This window comes from Phocoena sinus, chromosome 3 (genome assembly GCF_008692025.1).
Source record: "Phocoena sinus isolate mPhoSin1 chromosome 3, mPhoSin1.pri, whole genome shotgun sequence".
NCBI lineage: Eukaryota > Metazoa > Chordata > Mammalia > Artiodactyla > Phocoenidae > Phocoena > Phocoena sinus.
This window is the reverse complement of record NC_045765.1, coordinates 143,313,643-143,333,083: the sequence shown is the minus strand read 5'-3', so window position 1 is coordinate 143,333,083 and position 19,441 is coordinate 143,313,643. Positions and strand designations below refer to the sequence as shown.

The following is a 19,441-nucleotide window of genomic DNA, read 5'->3' as shown; positions in this document are numbered from 1 at the left end:
GCCGGCAATGGAAGTGTGCTGGGAAATCCCAACTCCCGGCGTCAAGGGATTAAAAGCAATAAAAACAATAATTTCACTAAAATTATTTTGTGTAACACTTGGTCTTTTTTCCCCCCTCCCAATGTTTTAGTCATTGAGAAGGTCAAAACGAAATTCAGACTCTACGGAGTTGGCAGCACAGATGAATGAAAGTGTTGACGTCATGGATGTCATCGCTATTTGCTGTCCAAAGTACAAAGATCGACCACAAATTGCAAGAGTAGTACAGAAAACCAGCAATGGCTTCAGTGTTCAGTGGATGGCAGGCTCCTACAGTGGCTCCTGGACTGAGGCTAAGCGCCGTGATGGCCGCAAACTGGTGCCTTGGGTAGACACTATTAAAGAGTCAGACATTATTTACAAAAAAATTGCTCTAACGAGTGCTAATAAGCTGACTAATAAAGTTGTTCAGACTTTACGATCCCTGTATGCCGCCAAGGACGGGACTTCCAGCTAATGAATTTGTACATGCAGCCAAATTTACAGGAGTTTTTTTTTAAAGGCAGAGAAACTTGAAATATCAACATTCTGGCAAAAAAAAAAAAATCAGTTTTATGAAGAGTAAGAATGGAACCTGGGATGCAGGAACAAAAGAAGGAAATGTTGGGCAAAACATTTTTGTGGGAGCTCCCTTCGCTGTTGTGCAGCAGAAACAGATTCTCAGTTCATTTTTACTCCCACTGTATTATAGTTTAACAAAAATTGTTTATATCTTGGAAAAAAAACTTTCTGTTTAAAAAATAAACAAGTGAATGTTGGAAATTAGTCTGTTAATGTTCTTAATAAAGTGTTCTTGGAGTTTAACCTAGCAGCGGATGGCTTTCTTTAGCTTAGCCCAGTTTCCAGGGAAGCATTGTTTTTTCCAGGCTGTAAAATGGCAGAATCTCCTGGATATATAATTTATTCTGTTGGAAAAAAAAAAAAAAAAGCATGCAGTATCTATGACCTATCTGCAGAAGGAGTTTTTGTAAATGTAGATTTTGATGTATTAGGTCACCCTGAAAACAATACAAGAAAAGGGATCCCCAGGCAATCTGGTGGAGCGAATACTGCAATAAATTTTTTTACTTCTCTTTGTTACTTGTCTGTTTCCATTTGAATTTCTTATTGTAAAGATCTGTTTAAATCCATTTATATTATTTTACAGTCTTTTATGTAAAATTTATTATATCACTGGTTTTCAAAACAAAACATAAAATATTGTTTATACAGTTTGTATAGGCTGACTTCTGAATAATTGGTATCTATTATTTTCATTCCCATAAGAGGGTGTAAACAATTAATTCCAGGGTTTTATTGTATCCTGCAATATTTAGTATTAACTATATATGATTTAGCACTGTGCCAAACACATTTTCAAGAGTACATTTTGATATAAAAAGAAACTATAGTTTATTCCTTGTATGCTTCAATTTCTTTCTAGTAATGTCATGATGGTAATATTTATTTTTTAAACCTTGGGAAAAGATAACAGTCTTGGGGAAAGGTAACAGTCATGCTATTTTGGAAAACTAGCATTTCTCTTAGTTAAAATTATGCCATGTGTTATTTTCAAAATAGAATTGAGATGACTATGACACTTCATAATAACATAATAACATAAAAACAAAATGTTTACTCATTTTCTATTCTAAATGTTTTATACATCTTTTGGGAGCAGTTGTCATTTATGTGTTACTACAGATGGGGAGGTGGGTATTTAATTAGTTGATTTGCATAGTTGATGCTCAGAAATAGTAATGCCTAAAATTTACAGGGGATGAGGTCTGTTTCAAAGTTAAGTCTTTTTAAAAATATGTACTATTTTTAAGTCAGCTTTTTAAATCTGACCTCTAGAATGTTAAGTTTTATGAAATTGGCCAATAAATGAAGATACTCAATTTGTGAGGAAGAGTGACATTGCCATAAAATACCTTTTTGTGAACACCTATTAAACCACTATGAAAATACCTTTACAGGATCCATTTCCTATGTGGAATTATTTCAGAACATTTTCTTGAAGGAAATGTTTTCTCATTCTTCTTTTTCTTCCAGTTAATTGCATGTTTCCTCTTCCTTTTTACCATGAACTACGTGGGACAAAGCTATTATAGATTGGGTTTTTTCGCCTCTGGAGTTTTATCAGCAAAAGATTTGAGGTGGCTTTTGAAAACAACAATGATATATCAATAAGAGTAAAATACCAGTTAGGAAAAGTAGAATGTAAAACCCAGCCTCTAGAATTTTAAAGAATAGAGATGTGGGTAAAAAAAAACAGCCAGTTTTGAATGCTGACATTCAGTGATGCATGGTGTTTGTGTTTTTTTTTTTAAGGAACATTTATTTATTTGTTTGTTTGTTTTTGGCTGCGTTGGGTCCTCGTTGCTGCATGCGGGCTTTCTCAAGTTGCGGCGAGTGGGGGCTACTGTGCAGTGCGTGGACTTCTCATCGAGGTGGCTTCTCATTGCGGAGCATGGGCTCTAGGCACGTGCGCTTCAGTTGTGGCACGCGGGGTCTAGAAACACAGGCTCAGTAGTTGTGGCACACGGGCTTAGTTGCTCTGCGGCATGTGGGATCTTCCCGGACCAGGGCTCGAACCTGTCTCCTGCATTGGCAGGTGGATTCTTAACCACTTCACCACCGGGGAAGTCCCCATGGTGTCTTTTAATTTTTACAAAAACTCTGCTAGTTAAATCTTTTTTCCCCATTTTGTAGATAAGGAAAACTGAGGTTCAGCAGGATTCAGTAATCTACTTTTAAATGTTATAATAGGGATTTAAATTTGGAGTTGGAGTAATTGTATCTCACTACTCTAAGTTAATTGAATGAACATCAAGCATTAAAGGAGAGGATCCTTTTGGAAAGTAAACAGTTCTTAAAGGATCCTTGGAGTATATATACTTGGGGATCCTATTTAGAGTAATGCTTCTGTTAGCTTGGTTGGTCATAGATGAATTGCTGTCTTCAGGAATTTTACATCTATTCTAAGCTCCAATATTTTAGCTATTAATATATTGGTATAATTGATGAAACCCTTAAATATACAAACTAAGGTTTTCAAAAAGTAGATTTCTCAAATGTGATTTTAGGTCTTAACACTAAAATAAGTTAAGGCCTTGGCAGTCAATTGTACAAAATCAAAATTTTGAAGTGTATTGGGAATTTACAAATTTCAATCTGTAGTTTGTTGATAAGTAGTAAGCTGTACCATGTTTTATTGATTTGTATTGAAAAGAGGTTATATTTGAAATGAACATTTCTAAGTATGCCTTCACTTTTTATATTAATATGAAATTTAATATTTTCTTATTTAAATTATTTGTTGTTATTTTGACGAATGGGTCATTTTTTAAAAAATCCGTACCAAGATACAAATTCAGGAAATAGAATTTAGTAATCTCTAGGAGAAGAAATTCTGAACTTTTAGGGGAAAGTAGTATATGGCTTATTCTGTTAATATATTGAGTATTTGAATTGTTAGCAGGTAAACTGAAGGACACGGCAATTTGTAACAACTGTAGTCTGTTTCGTGAAGACAGGTAAGTCTTTTTTGGCCAACCCAATAGATTTCATGACCAGCAAGCAAATTTATCATACCTTCATTTAGAAAGTGAATTTAACCAGGAAGGTGTATGGTTCTCCCACACACCATTTTTAGTTGCATAAAGCACTCATCCTGGTCCCTATCTTAATGTCCAGGTAGTCTGCATCTTTAGAAATATTGATATCAACTGGAATAAGATTACTTTTGCAAATATAAAATGCATCAGATTACCCATTAAAAATAATAATTTGAAACATTCGATAGTAATGTTTGCTCTACAAAAGTTCTGCTTGTGTGAACCTTTTGCCTTGCTCATTTTAAAACTATTTATGAAGTTTAACCCTTAGCTAATTTTTGTCATAGGAGATACTTATTACACAAATTGATTTTTATTTATGTGAAGGTTTTTTTTAATTCACTTGTCCTATTGGTCCCATCTGAGAAACATTTGTGTGTAAATTTGGTATGATAGAAAGGTCACTGACCAAATTCCAGTTTGTATAGTATATTGACCAAGTGGTCATAAAATCCTCATACGTTTTGCATGACAACCAAGAGAAAACCACCAACCCACCCTTCCTTTTTAAGACTCCCGTTGTGTATGGCTTCGTTGCTCATAGTGATGCCATGTGCACACAATTTTTTTTTCTCATCAGAATTTAACTATTTTAACTTTTTGTCATGGAACCACCATGTAGTTACCACTCAGTTTCAATCAATTCTGAATTTCTGATCAAGCTTGTTTGCATTATACCCTATACACTCCTCTCCCTCCTTTTTCTGAAACAAATCCGAGGCATCATGTTATTTCATCTATAAAAATATCTTTAAATGTTAAATACTCCTTGACCTCAAGTATCCAGTAAGTGTTCATATTTTCACTTTCCTCAAAATATGTCCTTTTTTAGTTTTTAAATGTATCTTCATCTGCCTTTTATTTGCAAATTTTTCATGAATAAAGTCTTTGGGTTCTTAAGAAAATAGTTAATTCTAAATAGAGGGATAACAGTTATTTTCTGGTTTGTAATCATTTTTCTTACCTGAATTTATTGTACATTTAAGAGTCGTCTCTCATCCAAACTCATGTATTTATTCTTTTTTTTTTTTTCATGTATTTATTCTTGAGCGTGGATAATTAGAACAGAGGTACCATTACAGAGATAATGAAGTAAGGAGATAGGTCTAGTTTTCAGACAGATGGTGATAAACATCCTTTGAATTCTACTTGGCAAATGCCAAGCAAGCAATTGGAGATAAAGAACTGAAGTAAGGAAACAGAGGTTTAAATAGATAACAGAGGATACCCTAGGATTATAGTCCCTCTGTTAGAAACTTTTGTGTTAATTATTGTTTGAAATAAGTGGACTACAAACTGATTATTTTTTACTCTATAGTTCATAGGCATTACAGTTTTTGCTGAATGGAATTTTGCCTCTGTGTTTGTATTTGTTATTTTTTTCAGTCATTGTTTAATCTCAGTCACTTAGACCCTTAGAAATGAAAAGTTATTTTGTGTTACTTTGTCAAGTAGTTCTAGGGTCTTCACCTTTGACATTAGCCTGCCTTCTGCTAAGACATGCCTGTAAGTTTGGCTTGATCATAACTTGCCTAGAATTATAATTTAGGCTTAGCCTTATTAGATTTAGATTCTGAAATGAAAGGGAAAAGTAATTATAATCTAGGTTTGTCATAAAAGCTAGACCAACAGTGGATCTGCACATTCCATAGTTTTAAAAATACAGAATTACACAATATGAGGAATCTGAGAAATCCTTTAATCCAGATGTTCTTAACCACTTTGTAATTCATGAACTTCTTTGAGAACCTAATGAAAACCATGAACTCTCTCTCCTTAGAAAACTGAACAAATTTATATCCAGAATTGTGCATACAATTTCAAGGGATTTATGGTTACCCCACCCAGGTCTATGTATGAATGACCTGACTTGAAAATCTATGGATTACAAGTTAAGAGATCCTTTCTAATACAAACCCTTCTTTTTAAGGTGAAGTTAAAGCTCAAAGAGGTGACTTGTTACCTATAAGCTACATAGAGCCAAGAGTGAGCCAAGAGCAACCCTCCAGATGTGCTTAATAAGGAAGATTTCGTCAGGTCATTCTTCAGGCACACGTTGAGATCTGAATGAAGGCTACTTGATGGCTAAATAACTGTTGAGATGCCTACCATCCTGTTAGATAAATGGATATGGTAAAATGTAGTATGTATATATATATATATTTTTTTTTAATTTAATTTTTGGCTGCGTTGGGTCTTCGTTGCTGCGCCCGGGCTTTCTCTAGTTGTGGTGAGTGGGGGCTAGTCTTTGTTGCTCTGCGCAGGCTTCTCATTGCAGTGGCTTCTCGTTGCGTAGCACGGGCTCTAGGTGCATAGGCTTCAGTAGTTGTGGCTTGTGGGCTCTAGAGCGCAGGCTCAGTAGTTGTGGCGCACGGGCTTAGTTGCTCCGCGGCATGTGGGATCTTCCCGGACCAGGGCTCAAACCCGTGTCCCCTGCATTGGCAGGCGGATTCTTAACCACTGTGCCACCAGGGAAGCCCAAAATTTAATATTTTATGTGTTCTATTTTTAGTTATCTTTTACATTACCTGGCTTAATATAGAAGACTAAAACTTGGATTGATGAGAAGTCAGAAGACATAGTCTGAAGCCATTGTTTCAGAAATAAGTGTTACATGAAGTTTGGTAAATAAAATCATTTAGCCATGCTAAGTGGGAACTTGAAGTGTGAGCAGCACAGGGTGTGGGTAGTAAAGTATCGAAAAATGAAGTTACAGAACTAGGGAGAGGTAAGTACAGAATTACGAGAATTTAAATGTGTAGGGAGTGGAAGGACCTTAAGCAAGGGATTACTGAAAGCTCACTCCGGCTGCTACTAGAGGATAGATTTAAGGGTGTCAAGAAGAGGATATTAGTGCAATATAGTCTCAGGGATGGTTAGAGCCTGAACTAGGAAAATGATGATAGTAGGGATAAAGAAGATTGGAGAGATTGCAGATGTATTTAGGAACTAAAAACAGCAAGACTTGACAGTTGACTGATAAGGTAAAAGAAGACAGTTGTCTAGAATAGCTATCGGGTTTCTCTCCTTTAGATGACTAGGTTCAATTTTAAATCTGTTGAAAGTGAGTGCCTATGGGATGTTCAGGTGATGTGCAGAAGGTGGGAACATGACACTTTCGGGGGGACGTTTGGTCAAGGGCTACATTTGGGACTCATCAGCCACGTAAGCTGTAGTTACAGCAAGCAGAGCAGAGCCAAAGAACAACCTTGGAGGCTACTAACATTTAAGGTGCAGCAAGAAAATATGCATTTGTGATGGAGGCAGGTGAAATGATTAGAAATCTGGGAAGAATCCAGAACTAAGGGATTAGAGAGTTTCAAGAAGGTAGAGAGCAGCACATGAAATGCCACAGTAAGACTGAGACTGAAAAATGCTTGATCCCGCCATTCAGGATGTAAATGGTAAATTTTAGGGAGAGTTGTTTCAGGGAGGATGAGAGCAAAGCCAGATTGTGGTCGAGTTGAGAAATAAATGAGAATCAGGGAGAGTGGCAAGGGCGGGAAGAGAGACAACAGAGTACTGAAATGCTGACTAGTGAAGCTAGAGAGAAAAGCAGATAATAAAGGGCCTAAAAAGCGTATTTAAGAGTTTGGAAGGGCTTTAAATAGTAAATATCCTCAGGGTTGTGGTTCAGAAAAAGCACTCACTGGCTACAATGTGGGGGGTTGTGAAGATGCCAAACTGCGTTATTTTTCCCAGCAGCACTCAGCTGCACCGCAGGAGTGACTCACCAGTGACTCACCAGTGACTCACCAGTGAGCCAGTGAGTGGGAGTTTGTTGGGGGCATAGTTGAAGAGCTGGATTGAGAGAAAATGGAAGGATCAAAGTTCAGAGGTCTCCATGAAGTGGGAGAGCAAGTAGGATGAGAGTGGCGGAAGTGGAGTAGTGGAGTGATAAAGTCAGAGGACTGTGGGAGTTCTGAGGTAGAGTGGTTCTGGAAACCAGGTAGGGAACGTGACCATAGGAATGAATGGATCAAGTGAACAGGTGGAGTTTGGTACTGCAGAGATGAAGGAATCACAGGTTACATTCTGCACTCCTTTCCTGAGCTTAAAGCATTGGATTCTACCTCTTTTTTTTCCTGTCATACTGTTTGTCTTGGAGATCACTTGGTATTGACACTGGTTCATTACTTTTAGTTTTTGCAAATTCAGTTATTTTACAAGTATTTGCTGAGTGCATACTATCAGCAACAAACTGTGCTGGACCCATTGGCAACAAGCTTGTGTTTCTAGTGGAAGAGATAGGAAATTAACCACAAAGTACACAATTATAGTTATTAAGTTACAGTTGAAATGAGTGCTTAAAAGGAAAAGTAACAGAAATCATGAGAGTATGTAGCACTAAAATAGTCTGGAGGGTTGGGGGAGACAAGAAAGGCTTCCTTCTCCAAGTGAAACTAATCCTCGGATAAAGCCTGACATGTAATATATATAATAGATACCAAATAATGTTGGTTGAACCACTGATAAAAGGGAGAACTTCTCTTTTTTTTGTTGTTCCCAGCAGTTCATTCCTTAGGGACATGATGGTTGAACTCTATAAAGTCTGAGGGAAAAAAAATTAGATGAAAGAAGGGGATGCAAGAAGAATCCCAAGTTGATGACAAGGCATATGCAAAGGGCCTGAAGAAAAGCGCATATTGCTTAAAACTTTGCAGTTCCTGTGAATGGCAGAGAAAAAGAGTAATGATGAAGCTGATGAAATAGATGGGCCAAATCACGCTTTTGTAGGCCATGTTAAGGATGTCCTATGAGCAATGGGGAGCCATTAAGAAATTAAGATAGGTGGGAAGTGGAACAGGGATTTGCTTTTGTGAAGTCAGATTTGCATTTTTAATTATTTATTTTTAAATTTATTTTATTTTATTTTGGCTTTATTGGGTCTTCATTGCTGTGCACGGGCTTTCTCTAGTTGTGGAGAGCGGGGGCTACTCTTTGGTGCTGTACGAGGTTTTCTCATTGCGCTGGCTTCTCTTGTTGCGGAACCCAGGCTCTAGGCACGTGGGCTTCAGTGGTTGCAGCATGCAGGCTCAGTAGTTGTGGTGCGCAGGCTCTAGGGTGCATGGGCTTCGGTAGTTGTGGCGCATGGGCTCAGCAGTTGTGTGGCTCGCAGGCTCTAGAGCGCAGGCTCTGTAGTTGTGGCACACGGGCTCAGTCGCTCTGTGGCCTGTGGGATCTTCCCAGACCAGGGATTGAACCCGTGTCCCCTGCATTGGCAGGCGGATTCTTAACCACTGCACCACCAGGGAAGTCCAGATTTGCATTTTTTAAAGAGCACTGACAATGATATGAGGGGGACCGGTAACGCCCTTTGGAAGGTGATGATGATAACTCTGGCTGGGGTGGTGGTGGTAGAAGGAGAGAAGTAGCCTTATTTGTAGAAGTGGTTAGGATGTTTAAGTTGGTCACATAGCTTTGGTAGGCTAAAATAATGGCCAACAATTAAAAATTAAATTGTAACGAGGAGAGAACAGGTGTGAATTTCCTTAGTAAGTTTTGATGAGTGAGACAAGTATTCCTGGGTAGATATCACACAAAAGACAACATGACTTACCCCTGATTCATCTGGAGGACAGCCCATGAGGAATAACCATGATTTGAAGTAAGGAAAGGAACCAAAAAAGAGAAAAATAGTCTTGGATAGCTTAAAACTGTCAACTGAATCTTTAAAATCCTGCTTTTTATACAGTTCAGAGTAATTCCAAGATAGATTTTAATGAGACAGGCTTTTAATATAATTACAGGCAACCACTCTGATTTCCTTGGGTAGCTAACATGCATATTTCTAAAGAATGTACTGTTGCAATTTATTAACTCTGGAACTTAGATATTGAATTATATTATCATCTATTGACTTATTTTAGTTTATTTTTGCGGCACACGGGATCTTTGTTGAGGCATGTGGGATCTTTTGTTGCAGCGTGCAGGCTTCTCTCTAGCTGTGGCATGCAGGCTCTAGGGGCTTAGTTGCCCCGCGGCATGTGGGATCTTAGTTCCCCGACCAGGGATCGAACCCGCGTCCCCTGAATTGGAAGGTGGATTCTTTACCACTGGACCACCAGGGAAGTCCCCTATTGACTTTTTTATGATAAAGACTTGGCTCTTATAGTCTTTCCCTCTCCTCCCAGTATGGATATCAGTATATTTAATAGGAATTTATGTAATATAAAACTATGTAAATATTGTTCAATCAGAGCTAAGTTTACTATGAATACATTTCCTTTATTGTATATTCTTGTTTTCCCTTTAGTGAAATTGCTTTGCATTTTCACTTACATAATTTCCACATAGAGCTCCAAAAGAATTACAGATTTCTTTCATATCATTCATTTGTTTGAGTTTTCTCCCCCCCTGCTCCTCTTGCATTCCTCCATCAAGAAACTCCTTCCTGGAGCTGTTCTTACTTTTGCACCAATCTGGACCGATTTTTCAGGACTGCTGCAAAGGTGTTCTACCAGACTTTTTCTATCCCTCTTCTGGTAGGATCCAGAACCCATGTCTGGAACCCAAAACTTCCTCCTTTTTGCTTAAAAATGTTCAGTTTGCTTGAGCATATCCTGCAGTAGTTTCCTAAGAATGGACACATAAGGACAAAATTTTCGAATCATTAGATGTCTGAAAATGTCATTATTCTCACCTCATGGTTGATAGCTGAGTCTAGAATTCTAAATTGAAACTTTTCCCTTTGAAAGTATTTTCACCATAATCTAGCCTGTGTTGTTGCTGTTAAGAGGGCTGCTACCATATTGACGATTATTCCTTTGTTTATGACTTGTGCTTTCCCACTCTAGAAACTTAGGATATTTTCTCTATTTCTCATATTGTAAAATTTCACTATGGTGTTTCTTAGTGGATCTCTTTGTGAAATTCATTCTACAGGGCATTTTATAGACTTTTGATCTGTGTTCTTAGCTGTGGAGAATTTTCTTTGTTAATTTCTTCCCCTTGGTTTCTTCTCTCTATAATTTCTTTTTTTTTAATTAATTATTTATTTATTTATTTATTGGCTGTGTTGGGTCTTCGTTGCTGTGTGCAGGCTTTCTCTAGTTGCAGCAGGCAGGAGCTACTCTTCGTTGTGGTGCGTGGGCTTCTCATTGCGGTGGTTTCTCTTGTGGAGCATGGGCTCTAGGTGGACGGGCTTCAGTAGTTGTGGCACATGGACTCAGTAGTTGTGGCTTGCAGGCTGTAGAGCGTAGACTCAGTAGTTGTGGTGCATGTGCTTAGCTGCTCCGCGGCATGTGGGATCTTCCCGGACCAGGGATCGAACCCGTGTCCCCTGAATTGGCAGGCGGATTCTTAACCACTGCACCACCAGGGAAGCCCCTCTCTATAATTTCTGTTAGTCACGATATTATTCTTCCTGGACTGATCTCCTCAGTTACGTTTTTTGCTCTTTTTTTTTTTTTTTTTTTTGGTCTTTTGAGTCTATCTTTGAGAGTTTGACTTTATCTTCTAACTCTGCTATTAAAATTTTTATTTCAGCTATATTTTAAATTTCAAAGAGTTTCTTCTTGTTCTCTGATTGCTCCTTTCATACAGTAACTTGTTTTATTTTATGAATGCAACATCTCATATTTATCTATCTGTCAGATTAAAAAGTAGCATTCTCGCCATTTGGAGGCCTGAGCTCAAGCCACAGCCAATGCTTCACGTGTTCAGAGTTAAGGAGGCTGATAAATCCCATTCCTCACTCCTTGGAATTCTGATTAGAATTATAAACTGAAGTCAGATACAGATAAAACTAACAGCTTTATTGTCAGTAGAGCCAGTGTAGAGAACATATTGTAGCCTGGACTTGCAGTCCAGCTTGCTGCCATTTGCCCCAAATCTAGACACCCATCCATCTGCTGGTGGAGTGCTCTGCAACGCAAACATTTAATCTACTTGTAGTCCTGAAGTAGCTGCCCCTCACTCGTCAAAAGCCAGAAGTAGGGACAAAGAGACCACACATATACTTGGTGAATGCATGTATACTCGTTTTTAAAATGGGAATCAATTGATGTTGAACTCTTGCCACTCACCAATAAGAAATATGTCTTCTTTATTAACAGAGATGTGAGAATAGGGCTTCCTCTGTCGTTGCCTGAGCCTTCCAGTTTGGTAGCTTTAAAAAACCACTTGTTCTATTTCTTGCATGATCTTTTTGTTGTTGTTTTGCTCATTTAATTTTGACTCTCCCTTTCATGAAAAGGGCTTTCTCTTTGTGTCAAGTGATGCCTCACTGTCCATTCAGGTTTTTGAGCAAAGGCACTAGAAAGCTTATTGAAGCTCTGAAGGTTTAGAGGTGGATTTCATCTGGTGAGCTCCACTCTAGAGCAGTGGTTGGCAAACTTTCTCTAAAGAGTCAGAAAATAAGTATTTTAGGCTTTGCAAGTCACATGGTCTGTGTAGCAACTATGCAACTCTGCCACTGACAAGCAAAAGCAGCGTAGATATCATGTGAATGGATGGGCAGGTTGTCTTTCAGTAAAACTTTATTTACAAGAACAGAAAGCAGGCCAGATTTGCTGATCTCTGCTCTAAAGTAATCAGGTGGGAAGTTGGACTCCTGCCTCGGGCATAGCTACTGGGAGCTCTTTGCACAAGGGATACAGGGATGAGGAGTTGCAACTGTTCGAAGACTTACACCGTGATTGTCTCACTGGGTCCCTTTCTGTGCTTGCCAGCTCTGAGTCTTACATTCACTGTTCATCACCATGCTCCTCTGCCCCAATTCTATTATGGCCTCCTCACCCTCTTACACCTCCTGTGACTTCTCTCCTCCAGTGATATCTCCTCTCCGGTTCTCTTCGTTTGTGTTGATTTATACATTTAAAAATTCTTTTATTATCCTTTCACTTAGGTCTTAGAAGGAATAAAATTAATTTATCAAACGGTAAAACAGTTCATCATTTTAAAATTCTTAACGCTGGTTAATCAGCTTTTTACCTTTACTGACTTTGAATATATTTTAAATACTTTTTTAAATTAGTATCAGTTTTTAAAAATCCTACATAAAATTCTTCCCTTCAACTAGGCAACTCCTGCCTTGGAAGTTGGCCCTAGGCCCCATATATATATAGATTCATTCCTAACCTACACACCAACCTTAACTAACAAGGATTCTTTCCTCTCAGATGTTCCCCAGATTCAGTATTTGTATGAAAAAATGAAAGCATTCGTTTCCACTAGGGTCACCTTAATGACATACAGTCACAGTCCAAATGCTGAACACACATGAATGGTCAGGGTATAAGCAATGCTTAAAGGAAACGAGTTCTGGAGGGCTACCAATGTGACTTCTACAAAATTCCTTTCTCTCAGATTTCCTAAGATCCAAGGTTTGATTTCTTATAGAAAAGCTAAACAGGACACAAAGCATGGTACATAATTATTTGAATTGCTGAGAAACAGAAAAGGGTATAAGCTATAATGGCTTTTCGTGAATTCATCAAACACTTGAGCATATACTATAAGCTAGAAACAGTAGGAGCTGAAGTAGGAAAGAAAGGCTGAAGTTGGTGTTTTTAAGCCAGGCCCATGGATATAATTTCTTGGAAGCTTTGTGTTTGAGCTTCCTTTGCTAACAGATTCCAAACTCAGCCAGAATTAAGAACAGGACACTGAGATGTGGCTTTAGTTTAGATATACATGATACTAAATGCTGTATATTTTCTAATAAAAATGTGAGCAAAATAATATTGTTTTGAGAAATTGGGGAATCCTTTTGATAACTGGAGGTATTCCCAAGCATGGTAAGTGCCTGAAATCTAGATATGGAAACTGCTTCTTTTAACCCTTGTTTGTTTGGAAGGCATGCAGTCTAGACCCTTCCTTGTAAGGATGTTTCCTCTGTCAGGCATGCTACAAAACTGTCGTACTGCAGTTTTTTGAAGACTAAGAGAACATATTCAAGCTAGAGGCTGGAGGCTGCCTAGGACCATCAGTCTTCTGCTGACATGCTCTACCCTCCTTCAGTCTTTATTTTCAGGTTTGCTGTACGGATGTAAAATTGACTGAGACCAAGAAAAGACTTCCACTTGCAGCTATGACAGAGTAACTGGCACGTGACTAGTCTGCATGCCTTAACCATAAAATTGGACAAAGAATGTGAGGCAACTGCTTTTAGACACTGGACAGCAGCATGCAGTGCGAGACAGTGATCCCCGAGGGAAGGGAAGCTCATGAGGTAAGTCTCATAAATGCTTGGCTCTCTGCTTTAAGGGTATTATCCCAACTCCAGCATAACGAGCTATGTCCAAGCAGACCACAGTGGTCCCACTGAGCTGACAAGGCAGAGATCAAAGTGCAGGGTAGTAGCAGTGGCCATACTCTGCAAGACACCCAAAGTATCCAACTCTTTCTTCCTCCAAGGCTTTTCACGATACAGGGCAGAGGACAGAAGACCTGGCCCATGTGGAACATGTTTTATTTAGAAGTTCAGGATTAGTGGAAGGTGGCTGGTTCCTTTTCACCCCACAGCCAAGTCCTACACAATTTTAGGATATCTTTTAAAATGGAGTTCATTATTGAGCGTCTCTAGTGAGAGTGTGATTTTCTTCACCTCAGTGAAAGCATTTTTTTTCCCTGTCAAGTTTACCCAGCTAAGGTTGTTTCTTAAAACTCAGGGGGTTGGGCTTCCCTGGTGGCGCAGTGGTTGAGAGTCCACCTGCCGATGCAGGGGACACGGGTTCGTGCCCCGGGTCCGGGAGGATCCCACGTGCCGCGGAGCGGCTGGGCCCGTGAGCCATGGCCGCTGGGCCTGTGCGTCTGGAGCCTGCGCTTCACAACGGGAGAGGCCACAACAGTGAGAGGCCCGCGTACTGCAAAAAAAAAAAAAAAAAAAAAAAAAAAAAACTCAGGGGGTAAAGGATGAGGCAAGACAGAAGGTTTTTATTGAAAGAAGCTTAAATATTATACAAGCTTGGCTTGAAAGGTACTGTTTATTTCATCATTTAAAAAATTATACCTAAAGATAATAAGTCAAATGCAAAAACATATAACACATCTATAGTTAACCCCTCTCCCTCGAAGGCAAACTTATTGAGAAATGTTTATTTTTCCTCTTAAAACGTCTAATCCAGGTAATAATATGCCTGCAGGTGGTAAATTCACATTGCTTCTTTCATTGCTTCTCTCCCTTAAACCCACAAATCTTTCAGAACTACAACACTGAGTTGCTGGCCTTTGCGTGGAAGCAGAGTGACATTCAGGTCTCACGGGTCCAGGGCCCAGTGGACAGACGGGCTCTTGTCCTCCACACCGGCCACCATATCTTCGATGGCATCCCAGTCAAGCTTGCTGAGGATGCTGCCCGTGCTCTCAGACAAGCTGTCCGTGCCACCCACCCCAAAAGGAGGCTCTGGCTTTTCTTCAGTTGGTGATGAGTCCTATCAAATTGAGAAAGACAGTAAGTTGTTGTCCTAGCCTGAGAAAAAAATAAATGGAACATGAACTAAATTTTCCAAAGATTCTAGAGCTGCTCATCCACCAAACACTGAAGGAAATATGAAGGGAACCAGGGCTGTGGTTGCCCAGCACATCTAGATTGGCAATGGGCTAAATGAACATCACCTGACACAAGATGCTGGCACCAGGTCTGAAGAGTGGACAGAATAGATTTTTATATCTATAGTACAATGATCTGTTCTTACATTTTTGTTGTTGTGTCTTGTTTTTTGAGTCTTTTTTTTTTTTTTAGGTTAAAAAGAAAATACACAGTCAAGGAATATTCTGCATGATAAATGCTGGAGTACTAAGCCAAAAGTGTAGATGCTTTGAATCGCTACTTCAAACTGACCTAATAATCTTTCAGTATGTCTGCATCCCACTAAATAAATAAATAAATAAACAATGAAAAAACCTAAAGAACCCAGGGAACCACTAGGCAAACTGGAACCTGGAACGTGTACCTGTAGAAGGGAACTGTGACTCTCATACAGAATCGCACGGATGTCTGAAGGTACCATCCAGGGGCTCACCACAGTCTCCTCTCTCTCATACTCTAAACATACCTCCTTGGTTTGAGGGGCAAGACCAGCACTTGTGTGATTTTCTGTACACCGCAGACAGGGAGCATTAGACCCTTTCAAGGGAAAAGAACAATGCATACATTAGGACTGATTCATTTATAAGTTTGTTACTTACAGTGCCTTTTATAATCAAACCCAAGGCAGTCACACCTTACCTAATATTTAAATCACAAGGTCTGGATATGGTTGGCTTTAGGGTTCTAGCAATTCCTATTCTGTCTGTGTGAGAGAAGGAAATTGAATTCTGGCCACCTTTTTTGTTTTTATTTTATATTGGAGTACGGCTGATTAAAAATGTTGTTAGTTTCAGGTGTACAGCAAAGTGATTTAGTTATACATATACATGTATCTATTCTTTTTCAAGTTCTTTCCCCATTTAGGTTATGACAGAATATTCAGCAGAGTTCCCTGTGCTATAGTAGGTCCTTGTTGGTTATCTATTTTAAATATAGCAAGCGTGTATATGTCAATCCCAAACTCCCAATCTATCCCTCCACCCCACCCTTCTCCCCTGGTAACCATAAGTTCGTTCTCTAAGTCCGTGAGTCTGTTTTGTAAGTAAGTTCATTTGTATCATTTTTTTAGGTTCCACATATAAGCGCTATCTCATGATATTTGTCTTTCTCTGTCTGATGTACTTTGCTCAGTATGATAATCTCCAGGTCCATCCATGTTGCTGCAAATGGCATTATTTCATTGGGTTTTTTTTTTGTTTTGTTTTGTTTTTTTTTTTTTGCGGTACACGGGCCTCTCACTGTTGTGGCCTCTCCCATTGCAGAGCACAGGCTCCGGACGCGCAGGCTCAGTGGCCATGGCTCACGGGCCCAGCCGCTCCGCAGCATGTGGGATCTTCCCAGACGGGGGCACGAACCTGTGTCCCCTGCGTGGGCAGGCAGACTCTCAACCACTGCACCACCAGGGAAGCCCTATTTCATTCTTTTTAATGGCTGAGTAATATTCCATTGTATATATGTACCACATCTTCTTTATCCATTCTTCTGTTGATGGACATTTAGGTTGCTTCCATGTCTTGGCTATTGTAAACAGCACTGCAATGAACACTGTGGTACACGTATCCTTTTGAACCGTGGTTTTCTCCAGATATATACCCAGGAGTGGGATTGCTGGATCATATCGTAGCTCTATTTTTAGATTTTTTAGTAACCTCCATACTGTTCTCCATAGTGGATATACGAATTTATATTCCCACCAACATTCCTTTTCTCCACACCCTCTCCAGCATTTATTGTTTGTAGACTTTTTGACAATGGCCATTTTCACTGGTGTGGGATGATATCTCATTGTAGTTTTGATTTGCAATTTTCTAGTAATTAGCAATGTTGAGCATCTTTTCATGTGCCTCTTGGCCATCTGTGTATCTTCTTTGGAGGAATGTCTATTTAGGTCTTCTGCCCACTTTTTGATTGGGTTTTTTTTTATTTTGATATCGATGAGCTGCATGAGCTATTTGTAAATTTTGGAGATTAATCCCTTGTTGGTCACATTGTTTGCAAAAATTTTCTCCTATTCCATGGGTTGTCTTTTTGTTTTGTTTATGGTTTCTTTTGCTGTGCAAGTTTTTGAGTTTAATGAGGTCCCATTGGTTTATTTTTGTTTTTATTTCCATTACTCTAAGAGACGGATCAAAAAGATATTACTGTGATTTACCTCAAAGAGTGTTCTGCCTATGTTTTCCTCTAAGAGTTTTATAGTATCTAGTTTTAATTTAGGTCTTTAATCCATTTTGAGTTTATTTTTGTGTATGGTGTTAGGGAGTGTTCTAATTTCATTTTTTTACATGTAGCTGTCCAGTTTTCCCAGCATCATTTATTGAAGAGATTGTCTTTTCTTCACTGTATAGTCTTGCCTCCTATGTCATAGATTAATTGACCATAGGTGTGTGGGTTTACCTCTGGATTTTCTATACTGTTCCATTGATCTGTATTTCTGATTTTGTGCCAGTACCATACTGTTTTGATTACCGTAGCTTTGTCATTCAGTCTGAAGTCAGGGAGCCTGATTACTCCAACTCTGTTTTGCTTTCTCAAGATTTCTTTGGCTATTGGGGGTCATTTTTGTGTTTCCATACAAACTGTAAAATTTTCTGTTCTAGTTCTGTGAAAAATGCCATTGGTAATTTGATAGGGATTGCATTGAATCTGTAGATTATCTTGTGTAGTACAGTCATTTTGACAATATTGATTCTTCCAAGAACATGGTATATCTTTCCATCTATTTGCATCACCTTTGCTTTCCTTTCATCGGCATCTTATAGTTTTCATAGTACAGATCTTTTTGCCTCCACAGGTAGGTTTATTCCTAGGTATTTTATTCTTTTTGATGTGATGGTAAATGGGATTGTTTCCTTGATTTCTCTGATTTTTCATTGCTAGTGTATAGGAATGCCAGAGATTTCTGTGCATTAATTTTGTATCCTGCAACTTTACCAAATTCATTGATAAGCTCTAGTAGTTTCCTGGTAGCATCTTTAGGATTTTGTATGTATAGTAATCATGTCATCTGCAAACAGTGACAGTTTTCTTTTCCAATTTGCATTCCTTTTCCTTTTCTTCTCTTATTGCTAGAACTTCCAAAACTATGTTGAATAAAAGTGGTGAGAGTAGACATCCTTGTCTTGTTCCTGATCTTAGAGGAAATGCTTTCAGCTTTTCACAATTTTGTGTGATGTTATCTGTGGGTTTGTCATATATGGCCTTTATTATGTTGAGGTATGTTCCCTCAATGCCCACTGTCTGGAGAGTTTTTATCATAAATGGGTGTTGAATTTTGTCCAAAGTTTTTTGTTTTTTGTGGGTTTTTTTGCCATACGCGGGCCTCTCACTGTTGCGGCCTCTCCCGTTGCGGAGCACAGGCTCCGGATGCGCAGGCTCAGCAGCCATGGCTCATGGGCCCAGCTGCTCCGTGGCATGTGGGATCTTCCCGGACCGGGGCACGAACCTGTGTCCCCTGCATCGGCAGGCGGACTCTCAACCACTGTGCCACCAGGGAAGCCCTATCAAAAGCTTTTTCTGCATCTATTGAGATGATCATATGGTTTTTAATCTTCAATTTGTTGATATGGTGTAGCACACTGATTTGCAGATACTGAAAAATCCTTGCATCTTTTGAAAAAAATCCCACTTGACCATGGTGTATGATCCTTTTAATGTACTGTTGGATTTGAGGTTTTTCATTTGTTTTTTGTTTTATTTGGCTGCATTGGGTCTTAGTTGCAGCAGGTGGAATCTTCACTGCAGCATGCAGGATCTTTGTGGTGTGCGGGCTCTTCATTGTGCTGTGCAGGCTTCTCTCTAGTTGTGGTGCATGGGCTCCAGAGAGTGTTGGCTCAGTAGCTGTGGTGCACAGGCTCACTAGTTGCAGCGTATGGGCCCAGAACGTACAGGCTCAGAAGTTGCAGGGCATGGGCTCTCTAGTTGTGGTGCGTGGGCTCTAGAGTGCAAGGACTTGGTAGTGGTGGCACAGGGCTCACTAGTGGCATGTGGGCTCTAGAGCACACGGGCTCAGTAGTCACCATGAGTGCGCTTACTTGCCCTGTGGCATGTGGGATCTTAGTTCCCTGACCAGAGATTGAACCTGTGTCCCCTGCACTGGAAGGCGGATTCTTAACCACCGGATCACCAGGGAAGTCCCTGGATTTCGTTTGCTAGTATTCTGTTCAGGATTTTTGCATCTATATTCATCAGTGATATTGGCCTGTAATTTTCGTTGTGTGTGTGAGTGGTATCTTTGTCTAGTTTTGGTATCAGGGTGACAATGGCCTCATAG

At 39.3% G+C, this 19,441-nt stretch overlaps 2 protein-coding genes across 5 annotated transcripts in view; one reads left to right on the top strand and one right to left on the bottom strand.

Moving 5' to 3' along the window:
- NIPBL (NIPBL cohesin loading factor) overlaps window positions 1-1,119 on the top strand; it is a 197,335-nt gene extending 196,216 nt beyond the window's left edge. For all 4 annotated transcript variants that reach the window (XM_032625187.1, XM_032625189.1, XM_032625188.1 and 1 more), the window contains one exon: window positions 131-1,119. In XM_032625187.1, the coding sequence (XP_032481078.1) occupies window positions 131-496 (366 nt within the window). In that variant the 3' untranslated portion in view covers window positions 497-1,119. The remainder of the gene's footprint in view (window positions 1-130) is intronic.
- Window positions 1,120-14,496: 13,377 nt separating this feature from the next.
- CPLANE1 (ciliogenesis and planar polarity effector 1) overlaps window positions 14,497-19,441 on the bottom strand; it is a 137,651-nt gene continuing 132,706 nt past the window's right edge. Inside the window, 2 exon segments of the mRNA XM_032626907.1 lie at window positions 14,497-15,013; window positions 15,536-15,708. Coding sequence (XP_032482798.1) covers window positions 14,840-15,013; window positions 15,536-15,708 — 347 coding nt within the window. The 3' untranslated portion in view covers window positions 14,497-14,839.